General features: G+C 40.9%; 1 protein-coding gene across 6 annotated transcripts in view; it reads right to left on the bottom strand.

Moving 5' to 3' along the window:
• Positions 1-15,839, bottom strand: part of rptor (regulatory associated protein of MTOR, complex 1) — a 184,773-nt gene that overhangs the window by 94,584 nt on the left and 74,350 nt on the right. For all 6 annotated transcript variants that reach the window (XM_040033403.1, XM_040033406.1, XM_040033405.1 and 3 more), the window contains one exon: positions 9,417-9,592. In XM_040033403.1, coding sequence (XP_039889337.1) covers positions 9,417-9,592 — 176 coding nt within the window. The remainder of the gene's footprint in view (positions 1-9,416; positions 9,593-15,839) is intronic.

The raw sequence follows: 15,839 nt of genomic DNA, 5'->3' as shown, positions 1-15,839 counted from the left end.
CTACATGCAGTGCTTCATGTCCACTGTAATCCCGACTCCACAAGATTAGATCTGCTGAGAGGTTTTGTGAATGTTCAGCAATTTCAGTCCTAGAACAGCAAATCTACCTCGAGTTTCAATGGCGGTGTGTTCAGTGTTAAAAGGGCCACTAGCTTGTTTTAACTGGCTTGTTATAATACAGAGGTTTCCTGCATACAGCCACACTGACCTCGGCTTCAGAAAAAACTTCACGTTCTTCCCTCTAATATTACAAATCTCCATTTGGTAACACTTTATTATAAAGTCACACTATTGTGAATTTTAACAAGTTTCCCTTTTAGTGGAGCAGCGCAGACAGACTGTAGCGATGATGTCACATGGAGACAGACCCTGGAACGACTCCAACAGTGAATAATGGAACAGCAGCGATGGTGATTTTAATGTGGCAGCAGCACGTTTTCTGACTCACAGCTTCACGTCTGACATTCAGATGAACTAATCTGGATATATAGTAATCAGCAGATGTCACCAAATGCTATGTGGACAGACTTGCACATGTTTGAAGAAACTGATGCAAAAATAGCGTGAAAATACTTCAGGTGATGATTTAATGGGATATAAGAAAAACCGTATAAGACTAAATTAAAATAGAAAATAAAATGTCTGATAGTTATAAGATGGAAATAATAGCGTTACTCATCACTACTTAAGCAAAACCCAGCTGAAAAAAAAAAAATAGAAACTTTCCAGAATCTCCCAAACCAAGAAATCAGCATAAACATCAACAGAATAACAATATAAAAACTACTGTAAATATATACAAAAGACAGAATTTCCATTTCTACATGTCTGAACAAACGGACTGTTACAAACCTGGCGTTTACTGACGCCAAACAAAACATCAGATCTAGGCAAATCTAGAAAACTTCATAAATACTGATCTTGGACAGTTATTGTTAAGAGAGTTGCTCATTTACAACAGTAAACACAGCCTGGTCCAGCCTTCACAGGTATAAAGTTACCGTTCACCTCCCAATTAGCCCCTACCCAATCCTGACCATACCCCTACCCTTTTTAAAAAGGGCCAAACAGAGCATTTGGTGCATATCAGTTAGATTGATTATTTTCTGTGTTCTGTGGTTTCCAAAACGAGGGAGAACAATTTCATAAAACCAAAAATTACATATTCTGATTACTTAGAGCAGGGGTGTCGAACTCCAGGCCTCGAGGACCTCCTCAACATGCCTTGAGGTTCTCCAGAGGCCTGGTAATGAGCTAATCATTTGATTCAGGTGTGTTGACCCAGGGTGAGATCTAAAACCTGCAGGACACCGGCCCTCGAGGCCTGGAGTTCAACACCGTTGGCTGAGAGTTAGGGATAGAGTTATACTCTGATGACTTAGACTTCAGAGGGTTAAATACATGTCACACAGTAAGTTACAAGTGTATCATGTATTCAGACACTGACACAAAATTAGCTGTTACACCTAGGAATGGTCTGGGCACCTTCCTTTGGAGGTTTGTTGGGCATATTCGGCTGAGAGAACTCAGTGAAAGGATTATAAATCTCATCTAGTCTCCCTCAGGGGGAACTGAAAAACTTCCCTATGGAGAAAAGTATGTGGAATACCCTGCTTAGCCTGGTACTGTGAGACATGACTCCAAATAAGTAGAAGAAAATGGATGGACAGGATTAAGGCATGTGCAATGAATCTGCGACTTTCAGGGACCCTGTGGGTCTTGGACAGTTGGCCTCTTTGCCAGGCTGGTACTGTGGACTTGGTCAAAGAAAAAAGATAACTGTGCTCATATAAAGAAAGATGAAAATGCTGGTCGGGGCAGCAGTAGCAGGTTATGTAGGTAATTCTTTCTTTTTTTTCACCAAAAATATGAAATGCTTTCAGTCAACAACTAGGAATAGGCTGAGCTATCAACCTTTGCTATGGCAGTATTTATGAAGGGGCTTCTGAGGTAAACCTGCTGCTCCCTTCAAGTCCACAGAGGTCCCTGGAAACTAGTATTCAAAGGCATATGCGGCGTTATGCAACCGCTTCCTCTGTAGTTCAATCTACATCAACAGAGAAGAGGGGAAGATGAATGTGTCAACATTTTTACAAGTAATTTACATCTCCCTTATTAAAGCCAAGACTCCAGAATAAGAGCACAGCAGTGCATGTTCATGTGCAAGTTTAATTTTCTCCATTTCGCCTATAGAAGCTGGAAATGGAAGGCGCAGCCACATTTGTACTGAATGAACATAATGCGGCTGTGCTCCGCGTGTCTGTGTCAGGGGAACTCCTGCTGAGTGAAAGGAATCCGAGAAGCGGTCACGTGAACCCTCGCTGCTGCATTTCCATTAAAATCTCATCTGTGTTCGTGCTGGGGACGTTGCACACACCGTTTACGGCAAGCGCACGAAAAATAATGAACCTCTACACGAGAAGGCTTGGGCTGAGAAGCAAGCAGGAAACGTGCAGCCATTAACGCCAACATTAACGCCCATCTGTATTATATGCAAGTGTTCCATTATTGCTCACATACATGAAAAACAGAAGCTCACAGACCAGGTTAGTGTGGACTGAATTACATCTGCATCAGAGTGATTGTTCTGCCTAAATCATCCTTTTCTTCATAAGTGGCCACATGTGGCTATAAAAGAGATTACAGTTGTGCTACTTAAAGGCTTTATTGTGCACAGTGGTAATGCTAATGTTAATATAAGGATCTTGAACATCATGATGTTCAGAGGATAATGTTACTTTGGTTTGCATCTTAGAATATTTGGACCACAAAGTTCAGCAGGGATTTATTTATTCTGAAGCAAACAAACATACAAACACTGACGCATGTTCAGTGAAATCTAGTTTGGAACTACTAAATGTGGATTCAATTATATTACACTGGTAAAAACCTTGATAAACTATCAGTAAGGCCGAGGCTTGTTGCTCCCGTTCGTCATCACCAAGTGGGGTAAATTAAGCTCGTTGTGCCTAACAGAGGACTAAAACCAATCCATTGGTCTGTGACAGCTTTCTGCATCTGGAGACTGTCAGCCCCTCAAATCCAACACCCAAATATTCTTCTTTCCAATCTCCACTAATCCTTTGTTTCACTTTTATCCTGTCCCTGATTGGACTGATGTCCCAGTGACTTCTCCACCAACAAGTATCTCACCTGCTTCAAAAAGCAGTCCAGCCCTGACTGATTTAAAGTGTCTCTTGGTTTCTGTCATTGATGGATGGATAGTTTGTGCTTTGTTGTTCTGATCCTTTAATTCTGTGCAAACCTAAGAAGGCTCATCGTAACTAAAGAGAATTAAAACATTTATTTTTAGACGTGCTACTTACAGGTGTATCTGTTTAGAGAGAAATGGTGCAGGTGACTGGAAGAGTGGGTTATATTTTGACAAAGATGATGGGAAGCTGCTAATAACTGACGTAAGTGTCGTATTTATTTTTAGTATACGGGTCTAGTTTAGTATTCTTTAAAAATGGAGATGCTGAAATTTCCCCACAATCTTTACAATAGTTGCAGTTATATTTCCATCTGGACCTTAGCGTGTTGATCGACTGAGAGACCCCATTAGGCTGACTGACACCGCTGACCCCTGAGCCTGTCTTCTAGCACCGTTTTTTAAAACCGATAAGCATTCTGAGCTCTTATTTAATCCCGTGGTTCTTTTTCTCACCCCCCCTCCGTGTCCCTGTTGCTTCCCTCTTCATTTTCAGATGCACATCTCTTCCATTCCTCTCCACCCACCGCAGCAGCAGGGAAGTCCCTTGAAGATGGTGCTCCATCAGTAATGATTTTCTGCACAGCTGAGCAATGAAAGGTACACATGCACTCAGTCTGCCTGGCTCTCCCTGCCTGGCTCTCTCGCTCTGTGTAAACCCCATCATCCATCCCTCAATGCATCTCATTAAAGTTTTAAAGCGAAGGTAAGCCGGCACATCAGTGAATTCTTCCATCCGCCTGCTCTAACCCTGCGAAACTCCACCCCACCCCTTCCTCATTTTCTCCCCGTTTCTTACTCTGGGGCTGTGTGAAATTAAAGAGAAGGCAGCAGGGCATGTCTTTATTTAGAAAATAATAAGCAAACAGGCGAGACAGCACCTAACTGAAGATTGAGCATGAAGAGTGACGGCACTGAGGAAGGGAGGCTGAAGCCCCTTTGAAGCAAGTCAGTTAAGTCTGAGGAGGAGGCTGATGGAGATGTAAGCCATGTTCAATCTGGAAGTTTTCAGTCAAATTGGTATTCTCTACCAAAGTTGGCAGGGGGGCGGTGAACACCAACCATATACCATGTGTGGAATTACTAACCTGTCTGCAAGTTGTGTCCAGACAACAAGACACTATGTGGCTTTAACTACTGCTGAATATCAGCCAAGTGGCCATTAAGGAATAATGGTAATTTCAAAAATAAAGCTTAACAGTAGCAATGACCACTTAAAGCTGGTTACAATTTCCAACTTTACAGCAGAAAGAAACATGTTTGCACTCTGGTACAAAAACAATGTTGGTCTTCACAGCTCATTTTTCCCAGCAGCAGATCCTTTTCTTCGGCAAAGCATCTTTGGTGAATTGGAGCTCTCACTCGTGATTTTAGATACAGTGTAGTTCAGACCATCCAAGAAGTTTGTGCTCTTGGACGGTAATGCATTTGTACAGTCTATGGACACAGCTTGCTAACCTTGGCTCATAACTCAGCACTCCATTCTCTGGCCAACATGTTCACTTCTGACTCCAGAAAATTAAGATGGCAACAGGCAGAAGGCTGAAGTGGACCATTCGATATATCGCTCTTTGGTTTCTAGGCATAACAGTGGATATGCCCGTCTTTTTGTATAAAGTCTCCCATAATATAATGTCAGACGAAATTAATCTCAGTTTGAAGCTCCAGCGTCACCTCGGTCTCGAGTTATTGCATTCACAAATTTAGGTGTCACACCGCCCACCCATCTGTCCGGTGGGTTGATATAACACATGGATGACAAAACTGGAAACAGAAACTCAAAGCCACTCAAAACTGCCACTTTCAGCCAACAGTCCCTGTCAGCTGAAAGCGACTGTATCTACCTGGTGAACACAGCAGAGATCGATCAATACACACAATCCAAGAGCTCAAACAGTGACTTTTCTTTCTTGACTTTTGCCAACAGACTCTACATACTCATGAACAGAATGTGTTTATAGAGATTAATATAAAAAAGTTATTAGAAAACCCATAAAGTAAAGCTGCATTATATTGTTTATGAACTTATTAGGAAAAATGCATCATTATGAGTTTGCAATAGGACCCATTTTAATACACAGAAAAACCGAACACTACAAATTGATGATGATTGTATCGTTTCATGCATCTTTTATAGCAGTACAAATGAAATTAAAATATATTGATGTCATTATCGGGTGAATCTGCATTTTGCAATTTTTTTTCCATGTTCAAATAAAGACTGAGTGAATGAATAACTTTAAATTTTCTCTTTCTGATGTTCATGTAAGATTTATGTTAAATGAGCTTATCAAATTCCACTGAGCTAAGTAAGGAAATTTCATATATAGCACATACATAATACATGACCAAATTTCCCCTGGTTCATTACCAACCAACAAGTTAGATTCATTAATACAAACCAGTGAAGGTTGACCTGAGTCTTTAACAGAAAAGATCAGTCCCAACTTTCCCCTGCAGGCCACAGCATCCATTTTTGAAGGCAGAGGGCATTAAAGAACATCTCTGTCAATATTATCCAGCAGCCTTTCAGCAACTTGTTCTCCAAAAGGAGACGTTGGTAAGGGATATCAATATTAATGGCATAATACTGAGACCTCATTATGCTGAAGGTCACGGCTAGATGTGGATTTAGAGAAAGATGAACGAAACTCTTCAACATTTATGGCAGAGAAGAAACATTTATCTAGCTGTAGGACACCTCCTGCAGGCAGCCTGCCATTCTCACTTATACACTTAAAAAAAAAAAAGTTTCACATTCCCAGTCGAAAATTTGTTAAATCATCCCTGTGACTTCTAGTGTGTGCAAAGTAGATTCAGCAATTAAAATGCAAGAAACGGTGCAAGTAAGAACTGATTTATGGCACCAAAGGGAGCAGGAACACTGCAGATAGAGACTGTATCTGGGCCGGTAATGCATCAAAGATGCGGCGCTCACCTGAATTTTTCAGGTATCATGTAACAAGAAAACTCCTTTTTGCTTTTACTTTCTCAATCACCATCTCCACACCACGAACAATTTAACCATGAATCACTGTAACAAAGCACATTTTCGGGAGCCGAGATATGGACATTTATTTTTCTTGTGCAAAAATAGAAAAGAGAACAATGGTAAAGTGCAACTGCATTATACTGCTAACACAACATTAAGTGTTATGACCCCATAAATTTGAGTCTATGCCAAACTTCAACTAGTGACAAAGGCAGTGATGAGCAGCCTTTTAGCCTCCATTTCTAACTGTGGTGTGTGGGACTGTATCTAAGGTTTACACTATTAACTTAGTAATTATGTGGCAGCGCATTTCAGGTCAGTTTATAAAGTAGGTGACATAGTGCATTACTTTTAAGAAAGGTATCAAGTAATGATTCTGCAAAAAGTACTCCACCCTCTTGTGCACTTCAGTCTTTGAAACCTGAAAGGTTGCACACAAAAGGCAAGATCAAAAGGTGGAATGCAAGACCAACGCATCCATGCTTTTGATTTACACTCATTTTGGTTCAATTTGGGTATAAAAATGACTTTACTCATAATTTAGTAGAGTTACCAACGGTGTCCGATTTTCCTTATTTAAATGGTCCGATATGAGGGATTAAAACCTGGTTACTGAGCCACTGACACATTTGTACATATGGGGAAGTGTGACACCCACACCCGTCACCTGCAGAGCCTCATTTACCAGTCAGAAATGACAGCTCCCTCAGAGATAATGTGGACTTACTGGGTATAAATGCATATCCACAGTAAGTGTGTGTCCTGACAGGATATCAGAGCTGATGCAATCACCCCTGCCTCTTTGTGCAAGCCCCCCCACACCACACTGCCCGACACACCAGTGACGGACTGATGTAACCTACATGCCCCCACGGTTCAGCTTGAAGCTCCATCAGTACAGTCCTCTGAATGATGCATCATAGTGCATTTACATCAGGCCACTGTATAAGCCAAGTTTCCCAAATGAACTCATTTCGCCTGAATATTTTTCACCTCTTTTACTGAAGAGTTCTCTGCAGGGATCATCATTTCTGCATCACTGTGGATGATGCCGATCTACATTTTTCATCACAGCTGAATTTTTCTCATCATGGCTGAATACTGAGCAGAAGCTCAGAGGAATGTTTGCTCTCTGCACAGGACAACTTCATATCCTCAGAGTGTGCAAGCTGTGACTTGCTAACAAGCATCTGAAATAATTGAAAGACTGACACACAATTTCCTGCATGTTTAAAAATATATCCATAAACATGGATTAGCTCCTCATGTGCTGTGGGATTTTCAGGCAACCAAATTATTACTCTTGCTAAGTACAAAAACACTAAAGGCTTTAAATTAATTGTTAATTTTCTCTGTCAGTTGTTTGTATGTGCCCAATTCCCCTCAAAAACATTAGTTTCTTTCTGCATTTGCACAAAAGCAGGAATTTGATGTCAACAGGCCTTCCCTGCAGTGCATGATCTGTCAGAAGAGGTTGACTAATTGACTTACATGATGCCAAACAAGTTAAAGAGGCGCTTGGAAACCAAACATCCATTCTGAGGGAAATTTGGCTTATAGCCCTGGATCACAACCACAGGCAATCAGACCATTTGTTGGATTGTGATAAAGTGTCTAATAAGGCGATTGAGGTGCTTCTATATATGCAGCAGATATCATGCCAGGTCCAAATGCTGCAAAAAGGGGCTGTCAATAGTGCTTTTTCTGATGATGTAATCAAAAGAAGAACTCAAGATATCAGACACGTCAGATCACACAGAAGCCGTTTAATGCAGACATGAATGAAAATATGCCCTAAAAATGTTGCTTGACCTTTGGTGTCCTTGGACACAAAAAGTTTGAAAACCACCACACACAAAAAGACGCAGGGAGACTGGACTGGTGAAGAGCAAAACATGCTCCATGATGAGCAGCTATTACCCTATTTTTCGGACATAGGCCAGATATAAGGCGCATTAAGTGAAACAAAAAAGTCAGATAAGTCAAATTTTACTCAGCTCATTCTTCTTGCTTCCTCCACATCCGTACCATTGATTGATTAATGTTGAATTCTCTCACAGCTGCTCTATTCCGTTGTTGTTGTAATATATTAATGACTAACCTCGTATTGTGGATGGATTATCTCAGTTGTTCTCCTGACTGACGTTTGGTCCCTTTTCAGCATCCTGCCATGCGATTGCATTTGTCCCTAACCATCAGGGAACCCTCACGTTAACTTTTATCGAGTGGAAAAAAGGTTAGCGTTCATCCTGCAGCTTCACTGTTTGTTATGCTAACATAGCTGTGTCGCTAGCGACCACGTAGCACATCATTATATACCAGCTAGCCCAACTTCAGCAACCCTACAAACGTAACTGCTGTTTAGTTTTCTGTCTTCATTTATGTTGGAAGTGATAGCAGAGCTGTACGTTTGAATTTCTTCAGAAATCTCTCAGTCAGAACATGCTATATCATGTTCAGGTGGAAACTAGCGAGCTAACTTCCTGCTAACTTCTAACTCCATTAAATTTCATAAATTCTGTTTTCATGGGTGCCTGGATGTTAAACTTAATCGTTACAACTGTTAAAGCAGCAACTCTGATCGTTTTATTACAGATGAAAGAATTTAGACGGTTTTTAACTCTCAGTGATGCCGCAGTGTTTGTTTGACTTTGGGACCTGAAGAAGACGGAGTTTTGGACCCAGATTCCTCCGTGAGGCTCCTGACTACAGCAGCTGTAATGTTGCAGCTTCCTAGCTTACCAAAGTCGTTCTAAGACATTTTTTGACAGATTTTTGAGCGCCATGTACCACATAAAATCGGTTCGAGGTCAGTAAGCACAACCAGCATTCATACATCAGGCGCACCGGATTATAATGCGGACTCTCAATTTTTGAGAAAATTAATAGATTTTAAGTGCACCTCATAGTGTGGAAAATACGGTAAGTAGCAACAGAAGTTGAGTTGTTTAGGACTCCGTGTTACAAACATATCAATATTTAAAGCTGGTACGTCTGTATTCTGAAGCGATGTGTAATACCACGAAAATGATATTTTATTCTACACCTTTAACATGCGAGCTGACCAAAGAAAACCCATCCAATCTACCTCACTACTTCAGAACATATTCCAGATGTACAGTCTCCTCTTTATCGATGCCTCTATGTTTCAGACTTGTAATGGGGGGAGGAAGAAGCAGAGATAAAAAGGATTGAAAATGAGAGAGACATTACCAACGTAGGGCGATCTTGATGGGCGTAGTGAGACAGGATGTAAAGAGGTCAGCGGGGAGGTCAGGGTTCATGGGCAGCAGCTCACTGGCCTCACAGGCGGCAAGCTGGATGCAGTTCTTCATGGAGGGCGGCAGGGGCATTTGGGCAAGCGGGTGGCTGGGGTTGATGGCTGCCACCTGATTGGACACAAAAATGTGATTTATTTCTAACATTTATCTGACAACCACAGTCAAACGTTCAAACATTTATCTAGGAGACTTTTCATAGCTGCAACAACCACAGAGAGTAATCTCAGAAGTCCAAGTTTCAGTCCTAAAACAATGATTTATTTAATTCTCCACAGCTTGACCAGTTTTCTGGGGAGATGAATAACAAAGATTTATAGAGAAAGGGAGCTGGATGACTCTCTCACATCTGTCAGACTACAAAGCACACAGACACATAGTGAGCATCAAATGAAATGTGGAATTGAGTTCAGACCAAATGCCAAAGACACTTTTTGCATGGTGCAATTACATACAAACATGCAAACTGATTCAAATTCACACTGGGTGACTACAGGGAAACCCACGCAGTCAAAATATTAAACTTTGGTGAAAACATCTGTTAGATGCTGCTTTGTGAAAGCCTGTGAGCTGTAGCTCTCTCAGACTGATGGGTCTCCTGATGCCACCGACAATCAGAAATGGAGCCTGCAGGGAGGCCGTGTGGTTAACTTCACTTTTATAGAGACAGAACAGGACAATTAAACCAAACAGATTTCCTGAAATATAAAACTGTCACTTAGTAATTGGTATGACTTTGAGAAGGTAGTACTACACCTATTGGCCGTTACAGGAGAAATATTTGTGGGTTGGGGAAAGTGCAAAAACACTCCGGTGTAAGAGAACGCTTTGTGTTGGCCCTGAACACCCCATAATAATTTCACTTTGACGACTATTATCTGATGTCTATCATTTCTGCACGCTTCTTTATGATATAGATTTAATTTGAAATTGTTAAAAAGTATCCATCTACACTCATTGTAGTTTAAAAAACAACAACTTTTTCAACCGTTACGAGTCATTTGTCTGTGGCCTGAATTGTTCTCATGTGCATTCATTTTTATTTAATTATCACTTAAATGTGACTACAGCTTGACTCAAGTCCATCTTCAGTTTAATGTACATAACCACACCTGTGTGTAATGTAAAAAAATCCCACCAATACACTGCGTATAATGATCAAAACTAAGGTAAAAAGTCTGCTACTTTAATAATGCCATCAGTAAAGTAAAGCATGGCGGTGCTAAAGATTTGGTCCTTATTGACAAAGGCAGTGGATCAAAATTCAAGAGGGCCTTGAGAAAAACCTGCCCCAGAATGCAACAGCTCTGAGTGAGTTTACATTTCAGCATGACAATGATCCAAAGCGTGCACACTTAAACTCCACAGAACATCTGTGGTAAGACATCAAGATGGTAGCAGAGGCTTCTTTAGTAGAAGGTGATAAACAGCAAAACTTCAGGTGTACAAAACAAGCAGAGACTTATCCAAGCACACTGAACGCTGGAAACACATTCAAAAAGTGTTCTTAGCACCTGAAGCACTGTAACAAAAGGCAGAATGCTGGTATTTTAGTGGCAGAGTCAGGGTTTGGATACAGAAGCAGGTTGAGATCACAGCAGACGCAGACGCCAAGCTGAAGAGCAGATAAGGCATGAAATTAAAGGTTAGGTGTAAATTAGAGAGCAGCAGTTTGAGTTGAAGAAAGAAAATAACTACAGTAAGAAAAGTAAGATGAAAACATTTGAAGTCTTTGTCATCTTGATGTAAAATGGTAAATGGCCTGCATTTGTATAGCGCTTTACTAGCCCCTAAGGACCCCAAAGCGCTTTACACATTCAGTCATCCACACAGTCACACACTGGTGATGGCAGCTACATTGTAGCCACAGCCACCCTGGGGCGCACTGACAGAGGCGAGGCTGCCGGACACTGGCGCCACCGGGCACTCTGACCACCACCACCAGTAGGCAACGGGTGAAGTGTCTTGCCAAGGACACAACGACCGAGACTGTCGGAGCCAGGGGCTCGAACCGGCAACCTTCCGATTACAAGGCGAACTCAACTGCCAACTCTTGAGCCACGATCGCCAACCAACAATGAAAACTACCAAAGTCCAAGTGTGATTTTATGCAAATGTCCAGCAACATCAAATCGAGGCTTGAGCACCCTGCACCACCTACACCAGCCTGACTCGTGTCACTGTTGCAAGCTGCTGGTTGGTGTTCATCAGACCTGCTATCATCTCACCACTGATGGGCAAACAAATGATCACTTCTTTCATCTTTGAGGCCAAAAAAAATGTTCATTGTTTGGCACCGAAAAGTGTCGTATTTATTACAGGTTGCACCTTGAACATCACAGAGATGTATAGAAGCTGCTGTACAGTGCTTACTGCATTAAAAATGAAAACACATGGGAGGGAGAAGACAAAAAAAGCTCAGCAAAGCCCAAAAAAGTTCAACTTTTGGCTGCTTTTATGGACAGCAGTTGGGTAAGGAAAGGAAAAAAAAACCTCACAAGTCTGACTACAAGCTTTTGTTTTTTTGTTTGTTTTTTTAAAGTTTGCCACCTTGATCTACAAGGCAAAAAATTAGAAATGACGCACCGGCTCAGACTTTTTCACATTGTAATGATACCGTGATAGGTTATTGATCCCAGTGGGAAGTTTTCCCCGTTCGCAGCTTCTCAGGAGGTGGTCTTTGATGGTAACAAAATAAATAAAAATCTCTCTCGTCTATTCTGAGAGCTGCATTAGTGTGATACTTTAACACTCTGGGGCGGCTCAGTCAATATTTGCAAATGTAAAAAATGAGAGAGGCCTGTGTATGATGTAAAACTTTAATTATATTTGGAGCTCTTAACTATCTATGTGCTCATTGTGCTGTTGATTTGTTTCCTGGGAGTTCAATACGTTTCCTGTCTTTTGCTTAGTAAACTTTAATGAGCTGTGGGTCTTAATGGAGGCAGCAATCCAAGACTTCCCTTTATCATCACTGACTGCTATTGCTTGTTTCTTTCATTCTGCAGCCCTGCCTAATTTTAGCAGGAAATTAGCCAGGGAGACTGTTATATTATTAGTATTATTATCGTTGCCTCTTTTCTCCAAAGCACAGAGAACTAGTACTTTAAAAGACTGAAGACTGCTTCACACAGCTTGTAAATAGTTTTTTATTATTATTATATGCCAAATAAGTTTGTATTTGTAACAGAGACCACAGCGCTGCTCCTAAAAGACTTCCACGATCAGTGAACTGATTGCTGAAGTCACGAGCTGCGGAGATCGAATCTCGCCTCTTTTATTGTTCCATCAGAACTCCACCATAAACTGTCCGAGGACAAAGCACAATCAAATATTTTATCATCGCAGCATCTAATTTAGGAAAAAGTAAAGAAATATCTGACAGCTCTGAGAAATTACAGACAGATTCGGATAAATAAAGAACTCTGTTTACCAGACGGTGTTTCTGACTGCACAGACATATATTCTTTAGTAAAGAACCATCAGAATTATCAACTCTGTAGAACAAAGTTAAGGATGTACTTAAAAATGTGCCACATACATAGTTACATAGTTAAACAGTTCTGTTCATACTGATCATGAGTGTGAAACAGCTTCGGTTTCTAATATGCAACAAAACAAAAACAACATGACAGCCAGAGGACGAACTGAGGGGCTGCACCAGGATCGATCAGGGTTGTTCTGATAGCGAAATATGCAAAGGAGACCAGAATAAAATAATATGCAGCTGTAAAGAGGCATCAACAGCTTCCTTTTTAACCTGCCGAGTTTGCGTTGAGCTTTGTTTCTTTCTTTGGCTGTTTATGTAGCAGTGATGTTTACACTGCTGTGTATGCTCTGCTAACAGCACACTGCCACGGCATTGATTTTTTCAACCTGCTGGATTTCTTCATTTTTGTCCTTATAAGTCCAGTTTTAAAAGTCTAAATACATCATAAGCAGGCTTTTAGACTTTCACTGTACTTCATTTAACTACTTTGGCAGTGCTGTGAAATCAGATTTAAAATAAATGGAAAATCTCCTAGATTTAGTTGACGTGCTGAAAAAGCATGAAATTATCATATTGATGTCAGGTATTACAGATTTGTAACTTTGGTTGAGCCACCGTAAAAACTCTTGCATCAGCAAAGCAGACGTTTGATAGATTTTGGACATAAAGTCGAAGACTAAAATGCGATTGCAGCAGATGGGGAAACCTAAAAAGATGCACAGTACAATCCAGTGTTTGGTCTGCAAATCCTAACTTTAGACTGAACAAAACGTAGACCTCTGAAATCATCATTTCACAGGTGATGAGATACTATATATGTTTGTTTCGTCGATTCTTGAGTACACACTTTGGATTATAGATTTAACTGACTGAAAACATGATATATAATGAATAAGCTGTAATGAGATTCAAAACATCTAAAGTTATATATAGTTATATATAGCTAAAGGTGATAGAAGTAATTTCTTAAGTGAACTAATCTCCATGCTCTTTGTTCCAGTGCTGGATAAAAGTCAACATGTGTGTTTGATTTACAGGAAGCAGCGTGAGTGCAACCTTACTTTTAGGGTCTGCAGTGTTTGTGTGGGATGCATAAATACACTGTGATCATACACTGCACAGCTGGTCTAACTGTAGATATAAATTACAAATTGTTCCTCTAAGACCGCTTGAAGAGCCGTAGACACTCTGAACAGCTGTTTGCTGCAGCAGAAAATGTTGCTTTAAGTGCTAAAACTCTTTTAGTGTGTGCAAACACTTTTGGGATTACAGACATAAAGGTGGAGGGGGACGAGCAGTTGCGAGAATCTTCAGACTGCCTGTCACAGAGCGAGAGAATACACTACAAGCTTTGGCAATCAAGCTACACTATCAAAAGAACACATAATCACATAGCCGGCAAGCAACAAATCCCATGAGCACCAGCATACAAACAAAGGGTGCAGGAGTCTGGACATTTATGGATTTAAAAACATGCCATGTCATAGCATTTAATACAAAGGAAAGATGTGTTTGATTTTGCACAATTTCTAGACAAGCAATTATATTAAAACCAATCTGGAGAATTGAAAATGTTAATTAATTCATTCAAAATGTCAAATTTACTTCAGTTGTATCCAGAGCACGATTAAACAGACCGAGTGAGCACTCCATAAGCATTCCTGTACTTGATTCAGGTTTGTCCAAATGTGATTCTGTAACAAAGCACAGCGCCTGACAGGAATCTCTTTCCTGGATCTCCACAGCTTATGAGTGCTGCAGCTCAGCGTCTGACGCAAGCCAGAGTAAAACCTCAGAACACCTGAGGCATGCACGGAGGGGACGCGCCTCTCTTTTTGCACCTGAGCAGCATCACAGGACGAGACAAGCAAACAAAAACAAATGATCCGCAGGCACATTTTATTCAGAAAGCTGCAATAAGCTGAATTCATTGTCTGGAATACTTCTAACGCAGTTTGGAAATAAGGTAATGAAAAGGTACAGGAAATGCCTGTGATGGAGGAAGTGTAGTTTTATATAATGCCTCATTGCTCAGTCTTCCAGCCCTGTGCCAGTCCAATAACTCATTAGCTGGCTCTATAGTAAGTAGTAAAAAATGTAAAAGCTCAGATTTACTGTACTGCTCTGCACACACATGAATAAATTAGCATTATTAAAAATACAGAAGAGTAGGTGTTCTTAATGGAGGGGTGATGACGTGTGCAGCTGTGCATTGCTCTCCTATCAAACGAATACGTTCCTCTTCTTTGAAATGCTCGCGGGCGTGACTGGGAGCCCCCGCGAATGCATCTGTGCCAATCTTCATCTCTCTAATGAGGAAAACGTCAACTCGCTCGCAGAGACCGATATCACAAACAAAGCGGCGCGCGCCTTTCTAAAGCCTCTCGTCGAGTCAACCTCAGAACAACACTGTCTCTTGAAAGAAATCTGGCGAAAGCATGTGACGGTGGGCTGCGCTAATCCTAACGGTAAATACAATAACTCTGCCAGCAGAAGCTGATTAACGCCAAACAGCCACTGTAATTATCACATTAGCATATTGTAATCTCGCAAATTACCATGAAAATCACCATGACAGCTTTCTTCTCTCTCTCTCCTCCAGCGGGGAGATCAGGGGACGATTTAATTGCTGAGAATTATTTTTTTAACGGAAAAAAAAAAAAAGAGAACAAAACAAGAAAACATTGACACTAATCACGAGACTAATCCTCGGGACGGGCGGGGGATGTTATACGTATCATGCTAACAGAGGAAGCGCACAGTCACGTATGGGAGCTACTTTAGTCGAGAAACATCTTTGCAGCCCTGCATTCATTATTCATTAAAATGATAGAAGGAGCAAGTGGAGGCTTAATGTGAGCATCCTGG

This window comes from Simochromis diagramma, unplaced genomic scaffold (genome assembly GCF_900408965.1).
Source record: "Simochromis diagramma unplaced genomic scaffold, fSimDia1.1 OVJJ01000571.1, whole genome shotgun sequence".
Lineage (NCBI taxonomy): Eukaryota > Metazoa > Chordata > Actinopteri > Cichliformes > Cichlidae > Simochromis > Simochromis diagramma.
The sequence above is the reverse complement of the archived record's forward strand: the minus strand, read 5'-3'. Positions and strand labels throughout refer to the sequence as shown.